This window comes from Mus pahari, chromosome 6 (assembly GCF_900095145.1).
Source record: "Mus pahari chromosome 6, PAHARI_EIJ_v1.1, whole genome shotgun sequence".
NCBI lineage: Eukaryota > Metazoa > Chordata > Mammalia > Rodentia > Muridae > Mus > Mus pahari.
The window spans coordinates 71,838,236-71,863,225 of NC_034595.1; the positions used below are offsets into that span (position 1 = coordinate 71,838,236).

At 54.1% G+C, this 24,990-nt stretch overlaps 1 protein-coding gene across 1 annotated transcript in view; it reads right to left on the bottom strand.

The window, feature by feature from the left end:
* Positions 1-21,117, bottom strand: part of Kcnq4 (potassium voltage-gated channel subfamily Q member 4) — a 50,903-nt gene extending 29,786 nt beyond the window's left edge. Inside the window, exon 1 of the mRNA XM_021199776.2 lies at positions 20,496-21,117. Within this exon, the coding sequence (XP_021055435.1) occupies positions 20,496-20,809 (314 nt within the window). The 5' untranslated portion in view covers positions 20,810-21,117. The remainder of the gene's footprint in view (positions 1-20,495) is intronic.
* Between the last annotated feature and the right edge of the window lie 3,873 nt (positions 21,118-24,990).

The window sequence follows — 24,990 nt, forward strand, 5'->3', positions numbered from 1 at the left end:
AAAACACATTCCCTTTAGCTGAACACGTTGCAAAAACTTGACCCCTTGAGCTGGCTCCATTAGAAACTGGAATTGCTCGCTGTGGGCTGACCCACCCCTAGCCACTGGAACCCTCTCAGCCCAGCAGGGCACCTCATGGAAGGGCCCAGGATGATTCCATGCCCCTTCCTGGCTGGAGTTTGTACCAAGAAGGGTCCACCAGCTGGGCATGGTGGCACATGCTTTAATCCAGGACTTAAGAGGTTGAAGCAGGAGGGATCTGGAACTCAAGGCCAGCTATACAACCAGTCCAAAGCTAGTTTGAAGCACATGAGACTTTGTCTCCAAAAATCAAAACGGTGTGTGTGTGTGTGTGTGTGTGTGTGTGTGTGTGTGTGTGTGTGTGTACTTGGGCAGAGCTGACAGGATTCTTGTTTTTCAGGGTGTTTGTGGGAGGGTATACATGTGCCCACTCAGATCCGCATGCGCATAGGTCAAAGTTCATTTCAAATGTCCTACGATGTCACTCTCCACCTTAATCCCTTGAAACAGGGTCTCTCACTGACTCTAGAGCTCACCATCTCTCAGCTAGGCAGGCTGCCAGCAGGCCCCTAGAGTCCCTCCCATTTCTGCCCCATCCCCAGAACTGGGGTCACAGGCACATATGGCCTTGCCCACTTTTCTGCACGGGTGCTGATCCAAGCTCGGGTCCTCACGTTTGTGCAGCAAGCACCCCTACTCACAGAACCATCTCACCAGCCCCCATCAGCTTCTCTCTCCACGGGGAACCATGAACCAGGGAGGTAAGGGAGAGATGTACAGAGAGCAGTGCTGATGGCCCTGAAACTCACCTCCCCTTCTCTAGTTCATGAATCCCAGAGGTGCTCCTGGCTATAGAGACTCTGTAACATCCCCTTTTCTTACTGTTCTCCCCTCCTCTGCCAGTCTTTCTTGAGCCAGATCCCCTTATACACATGGCATGGAAAACGGTGTCTACTGAACAAGGCACTTGAGTGCTGTGGTTTACATGTGGTCATCCCCAAAGGGTTCATGGTGCGAAGCTTGATCTCCAGTTTGGCAATAATATGAGGTGGAGCCTGATGGGAGGTTGCTAGATCATTGAGGGTGTGACCTCAGAGGCATTAGCATAAATCTCCTTGAACTGTCTTTGGCTTCCTATCCTACCATGTGATCACACACACACACACACACACACACACACACACACAAGATTGTGATATTATTACCCATTAATCATCCATGAGGGCCTTCACTAGACCTGAGCTAATGCTATTACCACTCCCTTAAACTTCCAGAATTATGAGCTAAACACAGCCCCCCCTTTTTTTAATGAAGCACCTAGCCTCGAGTATATTGTTATAGTAACAGAAAATCAGCTAATAATTTAATGGATAGCCTCATCTTTTCTCAGTTGGGTCAGCCTCCAAACCTCCGCTTGCTCTCTCTGCTCCTACCAGTCAGACTGCCTTCTGCAGCACTGAAGGGAGTTGCACGATATGTCAACCCAAGCTGGTGATGGAACAAGCAGGAAATGGCTGTCTATCAGTGGGGCTAGCAGGGCAACACCAACTTCTCTAATAGCTAGCTGCTACGGCCTAGTGAAGGGGAACTAAGGACCGGAATGCAAGTTGCCCAGATTTGAGAAACATATGCAAGATGGCCAGAAGAAACTCTCCCTTGGCCCCACTAAACAGTTCGATGTGTATTCCTTTGGCTCAGCTTCACTGCTAGGCTTCACACAAGATTTTACTTTTGCACCAAGATCTCCGCTGCTTCGCTTTTGTTTCTTTAATGTGAAATCCACTGACTTGTGATTCCGGTTCAAGTGTGGTGGCAAGGAAGGTCCTGGCACAGGGCATTCTGTTAGCATTCTCTGCTGTACCACCGTAGCACCCAGGGCTTTGCTTGTTCTCCACACCATGTGTGTTCTGTCTTTGCATGTGTGTGTCCCCCTAATCTGGCTGGTTAGGTGGGATGCACCTCATATTCCCTTGACCCCATCTCTTTGCTAACTTCCATGGTGGAATGAAAAGCTCTGTTGTAACAACTGCCACCACAGCTCCAGAGGTCTGTCCTTTTTACTGTGCGTGTCCTGTGCCTGACTCAAACAGATACTGGGTGAGTTTCCTGAGGGGGGGGGAATCCCTCTTCCCTAAGCGCATTGGCAAGCCTGACTCCATTTACCTCAACACTCCCTGAAGCAGGAAAGATTGGGAGGAAAATGAATGACAGCCCAGAACCACAAAGTATTTATTCACTCACCATTCATTCATTCATTCATTCATTTATTCATTCAGTGACCATTTACCAGAGTTCACCAGCCAAGCACAAAGTCACACAATAGCCCCGACTTCAGCGAGTTTACGTTCTCAGTAGAAGGAGATGATAAATGAATCATCAAATGATGACGGAGAAAAACTAAGAGACAAAAAGGACACAGAGACCCAGTGTGTGAGTGGGCAGGCCATGGGAGGTGGCATCTGAGCATAGTGGGAGAAGTAGAGAACCATGCAAGCATCTGAACAGAGGGGAAGCCAGTGCAGAAGGCCTGAGCCAGAGGGCGGGGGGGCCTGCTGTGTTCCAAATGCTCAGGGAAGACATGGGATAAGCAGGAGCGGGAAGGAGGTGGAAGTGGACATGAGGTAGCTGAGGATGTGGTCCTTCACTCCCGGGAGACACACAGGATGTGAGCAGGAGTAGCATGGACCGGGGAAGTGGGGTACACCACAAGAAGAGGAACATTAGCTTCACCTTGAGCTGGGAAGATGATGGTACAATCCTAGCAGGAGACTCCTGTGACTTGTTCAAGAGATGTCGGGATTAGATCCGGGCTAATTTCTGGCACTAAAGATCCCTTTAAAATCTACCAATCTTCTCATTTCTAGATGGGGAAACTGAGTCCGAGAAGGAGGCCTGCCTACCTGTGCTCATACACTAGATCACACTCAGTACTGGGCCTGGCCCTGAACTTCTCAGTCCTGAGGGTGACGAGGGTGACGACATTCTTTTGTTTGCCTGCAGAAGTAAGAATCAGAACCTGCTCTCCCCCCACCTCCCATGTCTTTGAAACAGCCAAAGGACCAGGATGGAATCGGCTTTGGCCCTTCCTGCATGTGACCTGGGTAGCCCTGCGTTCGAGGAGTTACCAGTTCCCAGCTACTTGAGCCTGAGAGGGGTCAGGGTCACCTCTAAGGAGCCTTCTGTTCTCTTAATCAGCAGACTTGTGCTGAGGAGGAGGGGGAAGTTTAGTCCCAGCCACTTGGTTTTCAGTACTTTCAGATCCCAGAGCCAGAGCGAGCAAACTGGCAAGAGCTGACAGGGTGGAACAGGAGCTTTGGGGGAGGGCAGGGCCCCCTGGGGAGCTCAGGTGCCAACCCTGATCCCGGCCTGGGGATTCTGCTGACTCAGCCACTGAGGACCCCACCCAGAGTGAGGTTTGTGGGTCTGAATAAGCAAAGCAGTATGCAAACTGGCAGGCCACACCTGGAGCAGCTGAGTGCCCCCTTAGAAACCCCAAAACCAGAACCCGCCCTGGCTGAAGCTAATGAACCCTGCAAGCTGGAAGAGACTTGTGAGCTCAAGCTGGGAGCTGGGGTGTTCCATAGCCCCACTCAAGGTGGGAGCCGGAAGGTTATCTGCAGACACTCCCTCTGTTTCTTCAGCTTGTTTAGGGAGGGCTGTCCAGCCAATAATTCCAGCAAACCAGAGTCCTCCAAAAGACAAAATCCTGCCTGTTGGTTCTAAGAAGTGTAAGAATTGGGGGCACCAGAGGGCATAGCACAGGGGCAAAAGCAGCACCAGGACCTAGATAGGCAGGTTCTCTACCCTTTCTTGGCCAGCGGTCAGTGTATCCCTCTGTAGGAGCCAGGCCCAAGAGCCTTATTTTTGGCTGGTCCAGCTGGCTACTCTGGCTTCCGGGACAGGAAGTGAGACTCTGGACAGCTTCTAAAGCTGCCGTTGCTTGTTCTCTAGGAAGTCAGTGAGTGTCCTGGAGTCATCCAGAAAAGGTTTTTTGTTTTTTGTTTGTTCATTTGTTTGTTTGTTTTACTTTATTTGCACGCAGAATCCTCTGCCTCTAGAACTCTCCCATTTCTGAATAATGGCATCAAGGAGGAGTCAGAATAGATCAAACAAAACTTCATTAGCCCCAGGGCCCTGCAGATCAGAGAGAAAGGGGACAACAACGTACACCTCTGGTTCTGCTGCCCTGTCTTCTTCTGATAGACCCTGCTCTTATCCCGGCCAGAAAAAGCTTAAATTCAGCTCTGCGTTGGCTGTAGGACCTAAAGAACATCATCTGCCCTTCTCTAGGGCTCAGTTTCTCTCTCTCTCTAACAGGACCAGTGATCCCGGATGCTGCAACCTGGAGGAAGGGGTCTTCTGGCATGAAGCCTGAGCAAAGCTTGGGTTCATCTAGGGACACAGAAGGCTGACACCAGGCGGTCTCCTCAGGAGAGGAAAATGTTCTTAGGGGAAGCTCCTAGGGACCCCTCCGTTGCGCAGCCTTCGGCCCAGGCCAGCTTTTTACCACAAGGAATTCTACCCGCTCTAAGGTGCGAGCCACCAGACCCCAGAGCCCGGCCTGGGCGGGGCATAGTGGAAGGGGCGTGGTTTGTGGGCGGGCAGTATGGGGCGGGGCTTTGCCTCTGCAAACTCCAGGAGCAGCGGCTCCTGTTACCTCCCCGCGGCCTCCCCGCCCGGCCGGCTTATTTTTCGTTTCCAAATTAACAATTGAAAACGTTGCGGCCTGAAAGGCGAGCAGCGGGCCAAGCGGAAAGTGTGAAGGTGCTGCCGCGTCACCGAGGCCAGGGGCGGAGAGAGTGCATTCGACACCCGGACAGGCCACCGATCGCCCACCCACGAAGGCCGACAGAGCAAGGGAAGAGGGGAGGAACGACGGAATCTTGGCCTGTTGTAGCCTTCCCAGTGCTGCTCTGGCCAGGGTCGCAGGACCCAGTGCTCAGGATCGGGATGATGCCAGCCCCTGCGAGGACGAAGGGGGGAGAGTGGAGAGCGCGCTAGGGCTAGGTTTCCACTCACAGGCTGAGTGCCCAGGCAGGGCAGCAGGTGCCAGGCAGCACCTCATAGCACCGTCCTTAAAGGCTCCTAGTGTCAGGGAGTTTCACGTGTGACCTCAAGCAAGTCATTTCAGCTTGCCAAGACTCGATGTCCTCCTCATCTGGAAAATGGAGAGAAAATAAGCACCTGCCAAATAGATAAAGGAGTCTGGCTCACAGAGAAACCTTTGTATAGCAGCTATTATCTGTGTTGTCAGTGATGCGGTAGTATTGAGTCCTAGATACCCCTCTTCCTCCCACCATATCCAAAAGTGCTGATCATCCTCCTCGGGGCCTTCTTGGAGACCCCGGAGGTCAGGAAGATCCTGGTAAGGGGCTGAAAAGACTAAGTGAGTGGGAAGACCTGGGCTCCTCCTACAAAGAGGGGTGGCGCCAGGCCCGCATCATGAATATCCTTGTTGCCCAGTGTATGAAGGGTAATAGATAGATTCTCTGTTCCCTGGCACCTAGGCACAGGGGATGAACACTAGAGACAGGTTTTAGCCCTCCTACCCCTGTAGTGAAAAAAAGAAACTTCAACTTTTTCACGATCTCTCTTCAACACCCAGGACAAGACTGGCACAATGTAGGTTCCCAATGAATACCTATTGAGTGAGTGAATGAATAAATGAATGAATGTGCAGGCCAGTAAGCCTGCGAAAGCCTCTAGTGGCTCCTCTGTAAAGGGAGCAGGGAGTTAGGATGAGTGTTACAGAAACCCAGGGCAAATGGCATAGCAGGAGTGGGGAACAGTTAGAGGAAGACAGAGAAGTGAGACAGCATTCTCAGGAGGCAGAATAAAGATAATCTACCTCCTGTCCCTCTCCACTCCTGGCCAGCCTAGGACTCAGCCTGGTCTCTCTATTTGGTTCTTCATGACCTCTTAGGAGTCAGGTCTGGCCCCACACCCAGTCAACTTGGAATCCAGTGTGAGTGGGTCCCATGTCAGTCTCACAGCCTCCATCCACTTCCCACACTGATTTCTATGCTCTCTCTCATGCTTGGATGCCCTCTGCACCCACAAGCATCCCTGTTCAACTTTGGGAAGAAGCACCCCTCCAGCCCCTAGTGTTCCAAGCCCAGCTGGGCACCCTCAGAAACCTTTGTCACTGTCCTCTCTGTCTAGTCTGTGCCGTGTCCAGCTGTCCCTCCCTCTGCCCTGCTCCACTGACGTTTATTTTCTAAAGCAGCCCAGTCATGATCCTTCAAGTCCACCAGGCTGGTCCAAGTGGATGCCAAGGGCTTGAACCCTGGTGACTTGGGATGTTGCCAGCCTCGTGAAGCCTGAGGATTCCAGAGAATCCTTGGGGTTACTTCGAGAAGCCTGGGCAGAGGGAGGGAGGGCCAATACCAAAACACCTCTGACGCTGGCAGGGCAGGGAAAGAGTTCAAATGGAGACCCACATATGGGAAGTCTAAATATTTAAAAGTTTAAATCAAGTTAACAAGCTGTTAAATAAAATGAGTTCTGTTCTTCCTGGCACGTCTGCCTTCATAATGATCTGGACAACCAAGGTTGAATTTCAATTCTGGGACTCTTGGATCTTGTGGTAGAATTTGTCAGGGTGGGACAGCCAGGCCCATGGTGTAGCCTGTTCTCGTCCCCTACTGGGCCTATCCCATCAGCCTCTGCTTTTGCTCACTGTGAATTAGCAGTCCCTGGTTTCCTGATTGCCTGGAAGGAGAACCACATGCAGGTTTCAAGTCTGTATTCAGGGTTACATAGGAAGAGTGGACAGGATCCTAGTCTCTGCCCTGACCTCCGCCCAAACCAGCCCTGCTTTGATCTGAGTCAGGGTCCTATTGGAGAACCTGGTCTACTACTTCAAATGGGCTGGAAAGCTCTCATCTAGGCCTTCCCCTGTTGAAGGCATCAGGGAGTAAAGTCCAGGGGAACCATAGCAACACAACAGGCATACCAAACCCAGGGCACATCCCAGCACTCACGCCTCGAAGGTTGACACAGCCCTGGGAGCACGTTTCTGATTGACAAGATCCAGGACTGCCTGAACAAGAAGCCATCAACAGTGTGTATGGGGCAAGAGTGAGCTTGCCCCTGGGACCTTGACATGGACTTCAACTCTGATTGCCCAGCTCAGGGATGGATTCAAGAGCCAGACCAGGCTCCAGAGAAGCAAGGGAGTCCTGGTATAAATAACAGTGGGGGGCTGGGATGTTTGGGCCCATCTCCCAGGCGACTGCTGTGTTTACTGCTCAGCGAGGGGGGGGCAACCCACACATTTGCCTCCCTGACTTGTAGCCAAATTTCTCCAGGAAGGGGTGGCCCAGGATTAGCCCCAAACACTCTAACTTTACACCCCAACCAAGGGATCATCTGTTTGACATAGGCCTTAAACCTCTCTGCCATTGCTGGCCTCCTCTGTATCCAAATGCTGCAGAGTGCACCTCTATACACCCCCAGTACACCAGCATTTCTCCATCCAAGGCCCACTTCTGCTCAAAGACTGGAAGGGTGGGGAGCATGAGAAGGACAGAGAGGACGATGGGCAGAGATCTGGGTGTGTGCCAGCATCTAGCTGGGGCCACTGGGCACAGGGCAGAGACAAACCTCTCCCACGGCCCTAGCCAAGACAGGGGGAGGGCTACAGCCCCCAGATTAGGAGCGTGCAAATCCCTTTCCCCAGCCCCACAATTCATCCCATGCCTGTCATGTGAGAGCATTAGATGGCCAAACCCATCCTGGGGAGGGCTGGCAGGTGCCCTCTTGATCACGCCCTGGCAGGCACACAGACCAAGGGAAAGACCATTGATGCGGGAGGGCAAGTGGGAAGGCCCTTCCCATGGGGCAGCAGCTGCATCAAGGCTGGGCTGGGCGTGGGGTTGACACTGAGTTCCAGCCAGCAGGTCAGCCCAGCCTAACACTTGTACACACACACACACACACACACACACACACACACACACACAAACATGAGAGAGAGAGGGAGAGAGAGAGAGAGAGAGAGAGAGAGAGAGAGAGGACACTCTGCTCAGCAGTCTGATGGGTCTTGCCTGGGACAACAGCTAATTTGTGCTCAAAACTGGGGCAATGTGCCCATCCCAGGTAGATACATGGGCATGCACACATGTATGTGCTTATGTGTAAAGGTCAGCCTCAGAGTCACGCCTAGCTCTCTGTTGGGACCCTCCCTGCCTGTCTCATGCTCTCCACCCTTCCAGTCTTTGAGCAGTAGGTCTTGGGTAGGGAGATGCTGAAGTACTTGGGGTGAATAGAGGTGCACTCTACAGCATTTGGGGTGAAGGGGAGGGCGGGTCTAGAGAGGCTAGAGCCTCTGGAGCCATCCGCCTCATTTTTTATACAAGGTCTCTCACTGGGGTCTAGGGTCCACTGATTGGGCAAGGCCTGCAGGAAGTCTCAGGGTTCTGCCTCTGCAATGCTGGGATTATAAAATTGTACTGACAGGGGCTTTTAACCCACGTGCTGGGGGATCAAACTTGGATCTTCATGCTTGGGTGATACTCACTTTATTGACCAGGCTATCACCACAGACAGACAGACAGACAGACAGACAGACACACACACACACACACACACACACACACACACACACTTTTTTTTTTTTTTTCAGTACTGAGAACCAAATACAGGACCCTAAGCAAATGTTCTACCATTGAGCTACATTTCTTTCCCAGGCTCAGTATGAAATGGCATGAGTAACATTTTCTCCAGTAGGTACTACCATGAGGACTTCTGTCACAAGGATTCAGGGAGATTATTTGAACACACAATAAGTAACGTCTATGCTGGGCCAGGTGTGCTGTAAAGTACTCTGTGGACCAGCACGTGGGAGAGGGGAGTGCCTTCCCAGCACAATGGCAAGGCTCAGAGGGTGTGACAGCTCCCTAAGACCAAGCTGTGCTCTGGGCTCAGCTGCTGATTTACGGTTAGTCTCTGCCCAGTTCAGAGCCTTGGCCTCTTCATCAATAGCGTGGCAGGGTTGGGTATTATGGGGGGAGAAGGCTTATGAGACTGATGACTTCTAAACCCTGTTGAGCTGTACAACAGGAGAGAGAGAGGAACTGGGCCTTGCCTCTTTCTCCAGAACTTAACATTGTCCCCATCAATCCTTGCACAATCTCATGGGACTGTTCAGGATCACTACTCTGGGGACACCCGCAGACCCCAATCCCAACCCCTCTGGCCCTTTCCAACCAGCCTTTGGACCTGTTTTCACTCTCCCTGCTTCCAAGTACAACCCCAGTTCTGCTTGCTGCCTCTCCCAGGGCAGTTTGCATACATGCCTGGAGCTTTCCCTACAGGCAAAGTTCCCAGGGCTTCAGGCCAGGTTGGGACAGCCAGGCCCAGGGCAGAGTTAGGAGAAGCCGTGGAAGGGTGTTCTGGGATGTGGATCTTGGGGTAAGCAGAGAAAGAACAGGCCGATTGGGACGGCATCCTGGAGTTCCTTTCAGAGTCCATCCTCCATCGAGGTCCCGCTCAGTCCCAGAAAGGCATTTCTAACAGAAACCTGCTGTCACACCCACACTCAGTCACTTCCATTGCCTTCTCCAGGAAGCCAGTGCTGCTCAACCAGCTTGGGTTGGGACTACACTTGACCACTCTCTGCTAGGATCCCACAAGATCTGTGGTGCCTAAAGACTTATCATGCAGTGGAGAAACCCGTCCATGTCCCCCCCACCCTCACCCCTAGGGAGCAGGGCTTGGGGTCCTGACTCACTGCTCTGTCCTCAGTTTCCCATTTAGGGTGCACCTCCAGTGACTGCCAGTGAAGTTTCCTGAATGAGAGCAGAAGAACAAAGGGCAAGGAATGAGTCCCATGTAGTAGGACCACGAGGTGGGAGCAGTGTCTTGAACTTGATGGTTGAAGTGCTGTTTAGGATGGTCTCCCTGAGCAACAGGTGCTGAGGATAAGGAAGGCTCACAAGGCTGCAGCCTCCAAAGCTGGACTCCAGGGTTTGGGTCTTGGCCCAGCTACTACCATCCAAGCATGAGACTTAACTAACTTGGGCCTCAGCCTCATCGGAAAAACAGGCCCACTGGCAGGATTCATATCATAGGGCTGTGGAAAGGCAAGTTCCCAGAGCAGCGTCTGTCTGGCTTTTGGTAAGCACTCAATAAACACTCGCTATTATTATCTTTACTGTTACTGAGAGCTGGGATGGGGGAGGAGCCTCGGGAAGGGAGGTGCTGCTGGTTACCACCCAGCAGGCAAGCCTCCTTTCCCACTGCAAGCCTGACACAAGGCTCCCACCCAGATACTACAGCACAGGCTCCCTGAGCACCCGGACTCTCTAGACACTGTCTGGACTGAATCTAGAAAATTCTAGTTCTCCAGACACTCCTTCCTGCCACTTCCTCTTGTCAATGACAAGGGCTTGTGCTTAACCAGCAAGCTGCAGCTTCCATTTCTGAACAACAGGCACAATGACTTATCTACCTTATAGGGATCTTGGTGGGGATTCATGAAGTACTGTGTGGAAACCAGTTAGCACAATTCTGGTTACAGATCGGGTGAAGATCTTGTTACTAAGTGAGGGCTCTGAGTGTTCTTAGGACCTCAGTCTGGTGCATCTCTGAGCTTTGGTCCAGGGCTTCCCAAGAAAGGAATTGCCACTCTGGCTAACCTGTTCTTACAGGGCCAATCTGCTCCTCCATGGCTAAATGTCAGGGCTCAAACTAGAGTCAGCAAGAGAGACACAGGTGAGGGCTCCAGGGCTCCAGGAAAGTGGGAGCCTATGATGGGAAGATAAAAATAAGAAAACCAACATACTGCCCTGTTCTTCAGAACACTTCCTAATTCACCAAAACTTCCATTAGCAGATGGCCCAAGAGGTGGGCAGGATGAACCTGGAGTTCTAGGGTGGGCAGAGACTTGGTGAGAACGGACTTGCCTGACATTATCAGGAAGCAAAGGCAGGAGCTTCCCTGGCTTGGAAATTCCTGGTCGGTCCAGTGCTCCTGATTTGGACTAGCCCAACCCCTCAGGCCAGTTTTGAGAAACAGTCCAGGGTGAGAGGGGACAGGACCTGAGGCTCCTCTGTCCCCCAAGAATCCTTCCAGCTGCCAGGTCTCCTCCAACTCCTCCGGCCCTATTGGTCTGGAGCCAGGACAGGACCCCAGCTCCTGGGGATTTCATGTTTCGGTTGAATTTCCATAAGTACTTTAGGGACTGCATAAGGTTTTCAACTTTTTATTTTGCCAAAGTAAGGACATTTTTAAAAATCCCCGCCTCATCACTTCACAAAAGAAAGCACATAATCTCAGACTTCATGACAGTCTCCGAAATGGACCGCATTCAGCTTAAAGAAAAAGTCGCCATGATGTCCTTATTTTCATCGGTGTTTCCCTTGGCCACTGAAAACACCCCAGGCTCTCTGCTCATGCATGTGAGGAGCACTTGGAGCTTGGGGGTCTCACATATGTGGGTTCAAATCCCAGCTCTGCAACAGACCGGCTGCATGACTTGGTTTACCTCCTTGTCCTGTCAGCAGAATGGGGACAATAGCAGTGCCAGTCACAGGGACGGAAAGAACCGGGCAGCTGTATATGTAGAACAGCCAATCAGGAGGCATAGAGGGTTCTTGCCCCCATCTGCCCTGCCTACAGCTCCTGTGGGTCAAAGGACAGTGGTTCCCTGCATAGCTCAGTGACCAAGGGCTCTATAGAACTTGTTGCAAAGGGACCAGGAAAGCCTGCCTCAAAACCTTCACCCTAGCTATTCTTGCCCATCAGAGCTCTGCACTCAGGATATGGGTAGAGAGAGCTTCCAGCCCTTGGAGGTCTAAGGAGTCCTTTCTCCACTTCTCTCCAGCGAATAAAACCCTCCTCCTCTTAAAGCCTGTCCACCACCACCACTCTTGCATGCCTGGACAGCAACTTCCCCAAATGCGAGCCATGCACAGGGCTCGCCCTTCCCTAACCAGGTCTGACGGGACATTGAGAAAGAACCAAGAATAATACATGGGGCAGAAGGTAAAATTCTGGGACACTGCAGGATCTCCAGCAGAGGCTGAAGTAGAGTGGGCAGGAAGAGCCGATGTTCAAACAGGGCTTTGAAGGATCAATAGGAGTGGGTGTGACAGAGATGTACGTGACCAGACTAAGAAAAAGCACACCAAGCACTTAACAGCGCATAGTAGGTTGTTTCCAAGAGGGGGCACAAAGGGTGTCTGTAGGAAGAGCTTCCTGGGGTTTGGAGGTGGGAAAGCCACTGGATCCAGGAAGGAGGACCAGTTTGGAGGGATGTGCTGGGGTGTTTACTATCTGGGTACTAATGGGAGTTCAGAGATAAAACCTTGAAAGGGAAACGTTCCTCAAAAAGATCACATAATGTCACAGGATTGTGAGCCCACCATGAAACTGTGAGGAAAAGGGCCAAGACAAAAAGCCCAGAATTTATGGACAGGAAGAGGCACAGAGAAAGGGTAGAAAGCTTGAGCCCCCCCCCAACCCCCACCCAAGGAGGGGGGTTGTGGCAAAGTGCCTGCCTAGCAGCACAAAGTCCTGACTTCAATCTCCTGCATCCTGGGGGACAGGAAGTAGGTAGGTAGGAGGGCCCTGTAAACTCAGACCCCTGATAAGGCAGAGAGCAGCAGACAGCTTAGCATACGGTTCCAGGAGTCTTGTTCTGGGTTCAAATGCTGCTTCTACAATGATACTTCTTCCAATGTTAGCCGTGTTGATGTTAGACAAGTCATTTAACTTCTTTTTGTGGGTTTATGGATTCATTTATTTGTTTGTTTTTAGACAGGGTTTCACTGTGTAGCTGTCCTAGAACTCACAATGTAGACCAGGCTGGCCTTGAACTCACGAAGATCTGCCTGCTTATGCTTCCTGGGTGCTAAAATCAAAGGTGTGTCAGCCACCATGCCTGGCAGTCTCTCTCTCTCTCTCTCTCTCTCTCTCTCTCTCTCTCTGTGTGTGTGTGTGTGTGTGTGTGTGTGTGTACATGAGCCTGCGAGTGTGGTGAGGGATACAGTTCTGTGACAGAGTGCCTGCCTGCCGAGCATGCACAAGGCCCTGGTTAGATCTCTAGCACCACCACAAAAGCCTCCCAGATGAAGTGATGCCAGTGCTTAAGGATGGAGGAGGATATGGAGTGTTGAGTCAGTCTAGGCCAGTTAGAAAGACCCTGTATACACACGCGCACACACGCGCGCGCGCACACACACACACACACACACACACACACACACACACACACGCACCAAAAATAAAAGAGATCCCGAAGGAGTTGCAGACAAGCTCACTCAGCCTTATTCGGTTCCCAGGCTGTGAGCCTTCCTAACTCCCTTCTGCTGGACCAAGGGTTCCCCTTCCCTCCCTACCACACCTCTCCCACTCCATGGCCTCTAAGCAGAGACTGGCAGGGGAAATGGCTGAATGTATTCAGGGGCTGGCCCTTCCCTGGCCACGACATAACAACATCTGTCTGTTGAGCTGTGTCCTGGGCCATCAGATCCTGTCTCCTGAATTGGTTTCCTCATCCACCCAAGCTTTGAGGCCTCTGGAGCTCTGAGGTCTCTGCTCTGACTGGCTGCAGCAAGGTGGCTTAGACAGGGAAGCTGTGCAGGGTCCCACCCACCCCATCCCTGAAGGAGGATTCTCCCTGGGGCTCAGGATCCTGACTGCACCTGGGTGAGGGTTGTCCCTCCTGCAGAGGGTGGCAGTCAGGCCCAGATGGGCCGGAAGCACCTGGATTGTGCTGACAAAGCCACTCTTTCTTGCCCTCCTTCTCTCCCCAACCCCCAGAGACAGCCAAGCCCAGCAAAAAATAAACCCAAAGGCAGAGACCTGGACACTCCAAGGAGGGGTTGCAAGCAAGGAAGGGTAAGGGAGACAGCAGAGAGCCCTTCCCTCACTCCAGAGCCAGCAGATCCTGATTTATCTCCTTTCCAATGTTGGGCTCAGAGGAAGCAATATCTACCCTCTGCCCTCCATGCTGTGGAGGGCACCATTCCTCTGCCTGACGGGTATGATCAGAGTAAACCACGTTCAGCTCTGTCAGACAGGCTTTCCCACATTATGAAAAGAGTATCCCACAGAATCCCTCTCCAGCTCTTGGCTATTTGGCAGTCCTTCTTGCTATCTGACCTCCATCCCTTTGGTTTCTGTGAGAACTGAACTTTATCATCTCCAGCAAGCTTGCTCCTGGACCACCAGCCTGGATGAGAGTCTGAAGAGTCCCATGATTTCCCTGCAGCCTCTAGGCCGGAGACCCCACACCACCCACTGCTTCCCGTTCTCCGTGGAGAAGGGGTGAGGGAAGAGTGACTGCTCTGCTCTCTCTGCCTGCCTCCCTTGGGCGCTGCCCACGGATTCTTAGCCCAATTAGTCTGCCGCCTGGGGCTTCCCCCACCCTCCTGTTCCTCATCTCCAGGTGCCAAGCTCCAGGGTACACAGATCCTGCCTTGGGGACAGAGTCACCCAGTCTGCCTGGAGTCCTGGTGGGTTCCATCAAGCCTCCGAGGTCAGAGCATGCCTTCTCCCAGCCCCAGGGAGCCTCCGTGGGACTGGCAGCCTCCTGGGTAGCTCTCTAAATGTCCTGCTGTCTTTTGAAGGGCCTAGCAGAAGGTTCTACGGGGAATCTCCCTCTCCCATTCCAACTCTGGAGTCAGTAGCACCTCTCACCATAGGCATAGGTTTGCGTTCGCAATCCTGAGAAAGTGGGGTTCTCTTCCTTGTTGGGCCCATATGGCAGAAGAGGACACTGAGGCCGAGGATCAGGGTGGAGTGTGGACGGGCATCTTCCCGGGTTTGTCCCAGAGACCACTGGTACTGGGTTACCTCTCTGTGTCAGCTAGCTGGGGGCGGGGTGGAGTAGAGGTGGGGTGGGGCGGGGCTGGAGGGGGCAACAACAACATGAACCATGAAACCCAAACCTCAACCCCACAATGGCACACTGGTGCAGGGACAGGCACACTCACACACCCACAGAGCCAGAACCAGGGCCCCAGGGGACTTAGAGAGCAGTGTTCTTAGAGACTGGGCAGTCTCCCCACAGCAGACACGCCCCTCCCCCATCTGCTCCCTGCAGGCAAGGCTCTGGTTCTCCAAGCCTGGCAAAGCTTGCGCGCTGTGCTGGCTGATGTCATTTGTGACACAACGGAAGAAACAAATCCATAAGCAGCCCAGAGACTCAGGTTAGTGACTCCGGGCACGAGCTGTGTGACATCCCCTACCCAGCGTGAAGTGAAGATGATTGTCCCCTGACACCGTGACTGGGAGGAGTAAATGAGAAGGTATGAGGGAGAAGCTTGGAGGGAGGCATGGACCCCACCTGAGACAGGAGACCATGAGTCTGGAAGTTTGAGGCTAGCCTGGGCTACAATAGGGAGATTCATTCTAAAAGAGAAAAAAGTTCAAGTGGTCCTGGAGGATGCTCCACAGAAGCCCCCAAAGATACAGTGTCAGGCTCCTGGCAGACACACAGGTGACATAGGCAATACCACCCCCACTATTTCCTCAGTACACACACACTCCCCTGCTGAGCCCAGGACCCTGTCAGACCTCCCATCAGGACAATGACTTAGGACCAAGCACTGGCCGCTCCCTGGCCACCTGGAGATAGCTGTATTCCTGTTGTTCAGACTAGACAGCTCAGAGAGACTACGCAACTTTGATGGAAGCTAAGGGCAGTTACAGAGACGAACTCCATCTGCAAGGCCAAGTCTACACTCTTAGGTCCCTGTGGAACTAGCTCTGGGGAAATGGAAAACATCCCCTCTCCCTCCCACCCCTCAGTTGTCACAGCAGGGCTGTCAAGGTCTAGCACTGTGGAGAACCAGAGTGGAGAGACTTCCCCATGGGGTTCCTTTGGGGCAGGCCCCAGAGCCTCCTTCCCCTGCTCCTGGGCCACTTCAGTGACTCTGATGGCTCCGAGAACTTAAAATTAATCACCCACTCCAAGTGCTACCTCCAGCCCAAGAATAATCGCCTCCTAAAGCACGCCTGGTTCCAACGCTGTGGGGCTACGGGCTCCTTCAGCAGTGGGGTTTGTAGAGGGACATCCAGAAGGGCTTCCTCCTCGAGGAGGAGAGATGTGCTAAGATCTGAAGTGGGACAGACAGACAGTGCCCTGACTCAGAAGGGGGGAGCAGCTGGTGCCAGGGGAAGGGGAAGGGCAAAGAAGCCATTGAAGAATTGACATCTTCACTTTCCCACTCCTTATAAAGGAAAAACAGAAGCACAAAAGTGCCACGGGTCACACACTCCAAGTCCTTCCCAGCCACATCGTGAAGGTGTTGGAGCATCAGGTTTCTGCAGAGCTGTCTGGGAGGCTGAGTGTCACCTTGGAGGAGAGTATGTCTCCTTCTATGCCTGATAGACCCAGCCACACACAGCAGGGTTGGGCGAAGGGGCTCAGGGGGCCCTATGGGAGGAGCCCAAGCCACCCCCCCCATCAGAGTCCCCGGGCTGCTCATAAGGTAGCCTGAAACCCTGGGAAAGGAAAGGCAGAAACTGCACTAAGGGAGGAGTCCCCCCTGGTCTGACATGACCTCATCTATGAAGCTAGTGAGAGAGTGGAGCATCAGTTCTTTCTCCCGGATGTTGCCGCGTGTGCATGTGTGACATCCGTGGGCATCTGTGCCAGGGCTGTGGTGAGTACAGCACGCAACAGGGCTATTCTCTGCAACGCAAGCTTGACTGGCCCCAGAAACAGCAGAACAGTTTCCACCCAATTCTATAAAATCTTATCACCTGTGCCCCCTGGCAGTAGGTGTGCTGGGCGCTAGGGACACAGATGCTCTGGAGGGTCTGGGGCCTGACCCAGCTAAGGTCAGTGGATGACAGAGGGCTCTGGGTTGAGGCTTTTCCTTGTGAACTGCATGACCTTCCCTGGGCTTCCCCCTCCTCACCTGTCAGTTGGGGAGGATAGCAGGGCCTGCCTCACCAGGCTGGGAAGGGTGTGCACCTGCACAGAATCAGAAATCTCAGTTTGAACTCCAAGGGCCACACCAGGTGGCCTGAGTGAGCAGAGAGAATGGTTCTGGACGGGGAGTCTGGACTGAAGGTCTGGCCCTCTGCTTCTGCTACCAATTTGTCACATGACTTTGGTCTCCAGAGCCTTAGTTTTCTCAGAGTCGGGATGGGGCAGTCAGAATGTGAGAACTGACCTGGTCTGGTCTGGGTGTCCCGTGCTGGGATAACTTCTAGGCCAGGCTATGCTCTGTCTCACAAGCTTGAGGTAGGAGGTCGGGGTGGGGGGACTCCAAGGTTAGGAGCGTACAGGCCCTGAGAGCTGTGGCTACCCTCCTCCTCGTCCCATTCCCACAGTTTCTGACCCCAGGGACAAGGCTGAGGGAGGATGTTTACAGAGCCTTAAACCTTCACTTAGAGAAGTTTGCTGAGGGGCTGGGAACAAGGGTTGAGTGGTGAGGACACAGCAGTGGCCAGGGAAGCAGGGTGGACATGGGGGAGGGGCATGCTCCCTTGCAGCCCCGCCCACGTTTGGGACTCCAAAGGTGCTGGTGTGGTTTGAGGGGGTACCACAAGGAGTGCGTCTGACCCTAGGGACTTAGTAATGAGGACTCGGTAAAGTGCTGAGAACAAGGCCTTGGGGGGCAGGGGGTATACATGCCAGCGGCAGGGGCTCTGGGGTGAAGGGGCAAAGTGGTAGGACTAAGGGCCTAGAGACAGAGAGAGCCCAGAAGGGTCTAGTGACCCTTCATTCTGATCTTTACAAGAAGACAGGATAGAACAGGTTTCGGGAGCAGGAGAGGCTCAATTCTCCACCCTTAGGAGTCCTGGAAGCTGTGGAACCTGGGAGACCAGCTGACTGGTGAGGGAGGTATCACAGCCATCTTCCTTCTCAAATCCTCTCTCCTAGGCTCTTCTGTGGGGACCCCACCCTTGGCCTGGGACTCTGGAAACAGGTCCTAACTGAGGCTCTTAACTGATGCCCCACGCATGGGCATCCCACCCCACTCGAAGGGAGTGGGGGTGGGGCTAAGCTAGAAATGCTACCCTAAGCACTTCTTGGCAAGCACATGCAAGACCCTACTTCGAGAGGCTGGGAAAGTCCATATCTGGAAGTCACGGAGAACAAGAGACACTTCTGTGTAGGCTCCTTCCCCACCCCCAGTGCTAGCACCCATTCCTAGTCCTCTCACCCACACAGCTGTCCAGTTAGCTCTTTCCCACCCATTAGCCCATCCACGAAGAAGTCCCAAAATACGGGATTTCTACCCACTCCAGTGACCTACAGATCTAATGTACAGAGAGGCTCTCAGCTAACACAGTGCCACACGGCACTCGATCGGAAGGGGCTTCTCGGTCTCCTTGACCTCCAAGATCCACAGCCAGTTCCCTGAGATCCCTAAACATCCAGACACTGTCCCACCATGTGTCTTCCCCTTGGGCTCCAATTAACACTTCCATCCTGAGCTCCTGGAGACAAGTGTTCAGGACACGGCTGCCCCTAGCCAGGGCATTCCTGGCATCTGGAGAGAGCCGGATGTGGGGCAAAGGTGTCATCCGATTTAGCTCCTGGGAGGAAGGGGAGGCCCCCTCTAAAGAAGCTACGGTAGTGGTTGGTCTAGGTTAGGCTGCTTTGTCTCCGCTTGACGGTCCCAGGCTGGGGCCAAGGAACTAAGTTAGGAGCCAACTGACTTCTCTAGGCCCTGACATGCCTTGGAAAAGTCACCTCCAGGGAAGAGCCTGTGGAAAGGGCAGCTGTGACCTGTGTCGTCTTGGCCTCCCTGGGCACATAAGGAGCCTTGCAACTCTCTCTCTCTCTCTCTCTCTCTCTCTCTCTCTCTCTCTCTCTCTCTCTGTGTGTGTGTGTGTGTGCGTGTGTGTGTGTGTGTGTGTGTGTGTGTGTGTAAGATACACCTCTAGCTCTTCTGGCGCATTAAAGTTCAGTGGACACTGGAGCCCCTAGTCCGCCAGCACTGAACTATATCATGCCACTGACAGCTACATCCAACAGACATCCGTCCAGGTCTTTTTGGGCACGCTGAGATGTGGGCTGCCCCTGATTATTCACTGGGATCCAAAGCCTGGCCCTACACCCTGCAGAGTCTTAGCCTGGGGTCCCTGCACAAAACCACAGCTGCCACTCCGAGTGCTCTGAGTGGATCTGCAGAAAGTTCCCTTTCTCTGTCCCTCCTGGTTCCATCACCCTCTGCCCTGAGATTCTGTGCCCAATCCCCCACCCCCGGACTCATGGGGCAGAGGCAGGAGGGCACACATATGGGGACAAGCGGAAAGACACCGGTGGGGAAAGCCAGATAGAAGGGTGGTCAGGCAGGTGAACAGAGAGATAGACAGATGGACACACAGGCATCAAAATAAGAGGATAGGCCCACAAAGCACGGAGACAGACAGACCAACAGAAAGGCTGTGGGACAGACAGGTGGAGAGATTAACAGACAAGCTAACTCACACACAAAGGGAAACTCAAATCTAGCATAGGGACAGATTGTCAAGTGGACAAAGCCGGCTGCCCCGGAGACCCTGATGCATGCAGTGGTAAGAGCAGCTCATTGTCTCTCCCAGGCACTTCTCAGCATCTCAGCACCAGGCCCAGCCCATTAACCGATATGGCCTGGGCCTCTCATGTTCCTGGTCCGACCAGGCTTTCCCCCAAGACTGCCTTCTGAGCTGCCAAAATTCACTCTCTACATCCAAGAGGGGTCAGTGTTTTGAAAGTTGTAGGAGCCTGCTGAGGGGAGGAGGGGCCTCACAGCGGCATTGTTTCCAAACATACCCCTCTCTTCTTTCTTTTTCCCCATGCCCAGAGCCAGGCCTAGTACAGCTGGCCAGCAAGGCAGGAGAGCTGGGCCCAGCCTTCAGGGCAAGGCAGGACAGGGCAGGGCAGGCAGGGCAGCTTGCTGCCTTGGGTACTTCGAAGTTGAGGGTGCAGAGCAAGACTAAAGAAGACACGGATAAAGTTGGAAACAGTACACAGCCTTGTCAGGGCCACAGGGACCCTAGACACCTAGACAATCAAAGGCCAGCCCTGACCTGGGTACAGCCTGTCTCTGAAGAGAGAAATCTCCAAGGGAATCAGGTGGGAGCACAACATAGCTACAGAGCCTGAGAGGAGAAAAATAATGTAGGGGCTAGGGTCCTCTGTGTCTGGGACACAGGGAGGGTGAGATGAACAAAAGATAAGGAGAGTCCCACTTTAGTGGCTTTGGACTTGGTAAAGCAGAGAAGAACAAGAAGCTCAATGACGGGTCAGAGCAGTGGGGCTCTGTGATCAGGATGAAAGTAAGGAGAGCAGGCAGAAGAGGTTAGACGCCAGGGCAACAGGGGTCAAGGCTGGGAGATCAGGGGTTAGGTCAGGCTGGGAGACAGAAAAGGGGGCACAGGTCCGAGAGGAGAACTGAGGGTCTGCCCCGGAGCAGGAGGATAGAGAAGTGGAGCCAGCGCGGGGTGGCGGTCCCCAAAGAGTCTGGCTCACGCGGGGTCAGAGCCGGGGCACTCCAAGGGGTGCGGGGTCCCCAACTCACATGAAGACGTGGTAGACGAAGGCCCACCCGCGGGGCCGCTCCAGCACGTTGTAGACCCAGTTCTGCAGGCGGCGGTAGCGCTTCTGCGCGGCGGAGGAGCGCTGGCCGCAGGCGGAGCCCGAGCCGGAGCCCGGCCCAGGGAGGGGCGCGCCCGGCGGCAGGGGGCTGCCCAGAAGGCCAAGGCGACGCGGAGAGCCGCCCCCGCCCGCCTCGCCCTGTTCACTCTGCACGGCCGTGAGCGCCACCAACTCCGCGCGGGGGGCGTCCCCGGGCGGGGGGCCCAGGCCGAGGCGGCGCGGGGGGGCCTCGGCCATGGGCGGCGCCGGGCGAGGGGCCGGGGCGTTGCGGGGCGGGGGCGCGCTCGGGCGTCTCAGAGTCGCATGGCTTGAACCCCGGGCCGGCGAGGCGACCCTGGGCGCGCACGCAGGCGGCGGGGGCTAGGGACCAGGCTGGGTCCGCGCGGGGTCCGGAGGCGGTCGCTCGGAGCCTCGGGGCCGCGGGAGCCCGTACTGACCGCCCGCTTCCCCGGCGACTGGGGCGGCTCTTTCCGACTCCAACTCTCTTATTACGCGCTCCATGCCGCTCGCCTTTCCACCTGCCGCCGGCGCGCCGCTCACATGTCACCCTCCCCCGCCCCGCCCCGCCCCTCCCCCGCCCGCCCCGCGGCCGCCTTCCCAAATCGGGAGGGAGCGAGAGAGGAGAGCACCGGGAGGGGGACCCTCGTCGGACGCGGCGGGGCAGGGCGCACGGTCCGCCCAGTCGGTGTGTCCCAGCCCCGAGCGTGTGGCGCGGGCAGCGCGCCGGGCCCCGAGCCCGGGCGTGTACGAGTGGTGTGGCCCTGGTGGCCGGCTCTGGGAAGGGAGGTTGGGACGCCTGGTGAGTGGTTGTGGAAAGTGGGGCGTGGAGTGTGGAGTTGTGACCGCGGTCGCTCGAGGGACACTTATATCGTAGAGTGGAGGTGTTTGTGTCCAGAGAAGTGCCTACTTGTGCGAGTTGGCTAGCCAGCTGTGGGTCTGCGTGGGTTCAGTGTGAGTGGGTGGATAGATGGATGGATGGATGGATGGATGGATGGATGGATGGATGGATGGATGGATGGATGGATGGGTGGGTGGATAGATAGATGGATGAGAGTGAAGAAGGGTGTGCACAGCAGGCAGTACAGCGCGATGGGTGATGTAAGCGAGGAGGTGTGCCCGTCAGGTCGTGCCCTCGGTTTCTAGTGCAGGGTGTTTAAAATGCTCTGAGCGCGCAGTGAAGTTGGGAAAGCAGCTTCCGTTCCTCCTGCTGTTACTTGAAGGGCCCGGTGCCCTACAGCTATCGAGATGTGTGGAGCAGCGTAGCTCACAGTTGTGCCCAGATGCGTCTCACCTCCCGCCTTGTTGATGAAGGAGGAGGCCCCCAGTTGATCACCCTGAGCAGACGGGATGCTTCCTCCCTGATTGCGAACCTGCCTTCATCTCCCCACTCCATCTCCGCTCCGTCGGATTCACACCCGCCACCCCCTTCACCCACTCTAGCCCAGGAAAGCTTGTTTAGGGCAGATAGAAGTACGGAAGCAAACGTCGAGCCAGTATTAGAGGAACGGACAGAGCACTCCCAAAGGCCTTTAGCACCCCACCCGGACTTTCTCTAGGAGCACCCCTCTCCAGCAAAAAGTTCTCGGTGCCTGACCTCTGTCTCCAGCTGTTAGCTGGCTGGCCCCTTTCCTTCGCCCTCCTGACCCTGTACTAGGTGATGATTCGAGTTTGCTGGCCCTCCTTCCCTCTTCCCCGGCCTAAAGCGGTGGCCAAACCAGACGCTCCCTCCGCAGGCCCTGCCCCAGGGTGAAGCGCTTCCGCAGCCAAACTCTTCTCCACTCCTCGGGGAGGATCTCGGGGGACACAGCTAGCCGGAGGGGCGGGGGAGAGGGCGGGCTGCAAGCTCGATTCTCAGCTGTCAGCAAAGGCAGCATTGATCTGCTGAGCGCCAGAGCGGGAGGGCTGGAGGGAGGGCTATGGACCGAGAGGGTGGGTAGGATCCGAGGTCCCCAAGCTACGTTTGGCAGCGAGCCTGTACCCCCAACCTCTAGCGACCCTTTCCCCTCCTGCCCAGCTGGGATGCATTCTGAGGTCTGACCTGAATCTCCCACTGCTGCTGGTGCTGGGAGTGCACAGTGCTCCTGCATGGGTCATGCCCTGACCTACTGAGAACTGAAGGTTTCTAGACCTCGGGCCCCACTATGGTTGCAAGTGCCAGGGCTAGATATAGCTATCTTCTCCCTATAAGCTGAAGCCCGTATATCCCCTACCCCATATATGGCATTGCCTCTCCTGACTGGTAAACTGCAGTACTCCATCAGAGGCCCAGGGATGGGACTCAAGTCAAGAATTCAAATTACACAACGGAAAGTGGCTTCTGGGGTCTTTTAAGGCTTTGATCTTAGCTGAAACGGAACTTAAATTCAGGTTGCCCTTATCAGCACTCGGAATATCTAAAATTGGGTCTGTTCTGGGAAATCCGATCCTCCAGTTGAGCGCCACCTATGAACCCACGCTCCCCTTCTCCTGTGGGAGATTGCCAAGCTCCCTTTCCCTCTGTGAATGGAAATCCGCAGGAGAGGGTCCCTGTCATCATCTTTTCCAATTCATGGTCGATATTACCCCATCCAAGGCTGTGGGGAAGATAAGAGAACTGTAGTTCCTGTTGGGATGGAAGCTGGATTACAGAAGCATCTACAGAGGTCCCAGAGGCTATCTCTGAAGGTCAGTACCTCGTGGAGGGTCATGTGCATTGATAGTGAGAGAGGGAGACACAGAGAGAGTTCTTCCTAGGGTGTGTGCATGTGTGTGTGTGTGTGTGTGTGTGTGTGTGTGTGTGTGTGTGTGTGTGAGTGAGTGTGTGTGTAGGAGGCAGAGGAGAGAGTCCAGAGAGGACAGGTGGCCACTCTGAGTGTTACTCAGTGGCCTTTCTGTGTCCATCCGGATTCCCAGGACATGACAGAGAACGGACTTTCCCCACAGCAGGCTTTAGTGACTAAGACACTTTTCTAAGCAAACAGCTGTCTCTGGCTCCCAGGTCTAGCCTCCCTACTGGAGGTATGCTATGGCTTTCCACACACCATCCTCTAACTCCCACATCTATGCCCTTGACTCCACCTTCTGCAACTTCCTCAACTCCATGTTAGCTTCTTGGGAACCCTGCCTAGTCTTCTGAGCTCATCCCCTGACCCATGTTTCTCCCTGGCTTTGAGTTTCCAGAGCTGTATAAGAACAGGCCAACTCCCTGATCTGCTGTAATCCATCACTGTCTCCATCATCCATCAATGGAGCAGGTATTGATTTCGTGGAAGGGTAGGGAGGGAGAGTGTTCCCATTTGCTGAGCACCAGCTGGGGGCCAGGTCCTATCCTTTACAAAGAACAGAGTCCTGTGCTTTGTGGGAAATGGGCTGAGAGGTAGGACACTCACCTAAGGATATACAACCAGGCAGTGAGCTCACACAGTCACTGTCTTGCACTTTCCCAGAACTCCTGGGCCCTGAGTGCCAAGGAGAACGAATTCTAAGAGATGATTCTGAGTCTCTAGCACTGGCTCCTGCCAGGGGGTAGGATGCCCAGATCTGAGAGGATCAAGGTCTAGAAGTGGCTGGCACCTTGGTTTTTGGGGGTAGCTTCATCCCTGGTATTGACTCCTGTTATGACCTCAGGTCATTTCATGGCTCAGATTCCTTGCTGGAGTGGGAGGGTTGACTGCACTCAGCAGTTTTCAGCCGCTGTCAGCACCAGGAGTCCCTTTCTTTCTTCCTTCCTTCCTTCCTTCCTTTCTTTCTTTCTTTCTTTCTTTCTTTCTTTCTTTCTTTCTTTCTTTCTTTCTTTCTTTCTTTCTTTCTTTTCTTTTCTTTTAGCAGACAGAATCATAAGGTGGTAAGGAATGGTTGAGGTGAGGGGCTCGAAGCTGCGGCAATCCACCTGCCTGCCTCCCAGTGCTGGGATTACCAGTGTGTGCCAACACTTGATTTTCTCCTGAGTTTTCTTACAGCTTCTGGATTGCTAGAAGGCCCAAGGAGGGAGAAGCTGTCACTGGCAATGAGAGAAGGCCAATGAGCCTTCTTTAGGACTGGAATGAAGAGGACTTGGAGAATAACTTTTATGGCCCACGGCTCCACAAAACTGCTGCTTCTTCTCTTTCAGCATCTCCCAAACATGCTGGGCGCTCAGGAGATTCATACCTGTCAGGCAGCCTCAGGCTGGGTGGAGACTTGCCCAATAGAGCATTAGGCTACAACGTGTGAGAGTTGCCAGGGCCTGGGTCAGGGAGGGTGTTCTAGGGCACAGGGAAGGAAGAAGAAATGTGGTTAGCAGCAGAGGCTCAAGAGTCTGCATAGGGCTGGAGAGATGGCTCAGTGGTTAAGAGCACCGACTGCTCTTCTGAAGGTCCTGAGTTCAATTCCCAGCAACCACATGGTGGCTCACAACCATCCATAATGAGATCTGATGCTCTCTTCTGGTGCATCTGAAG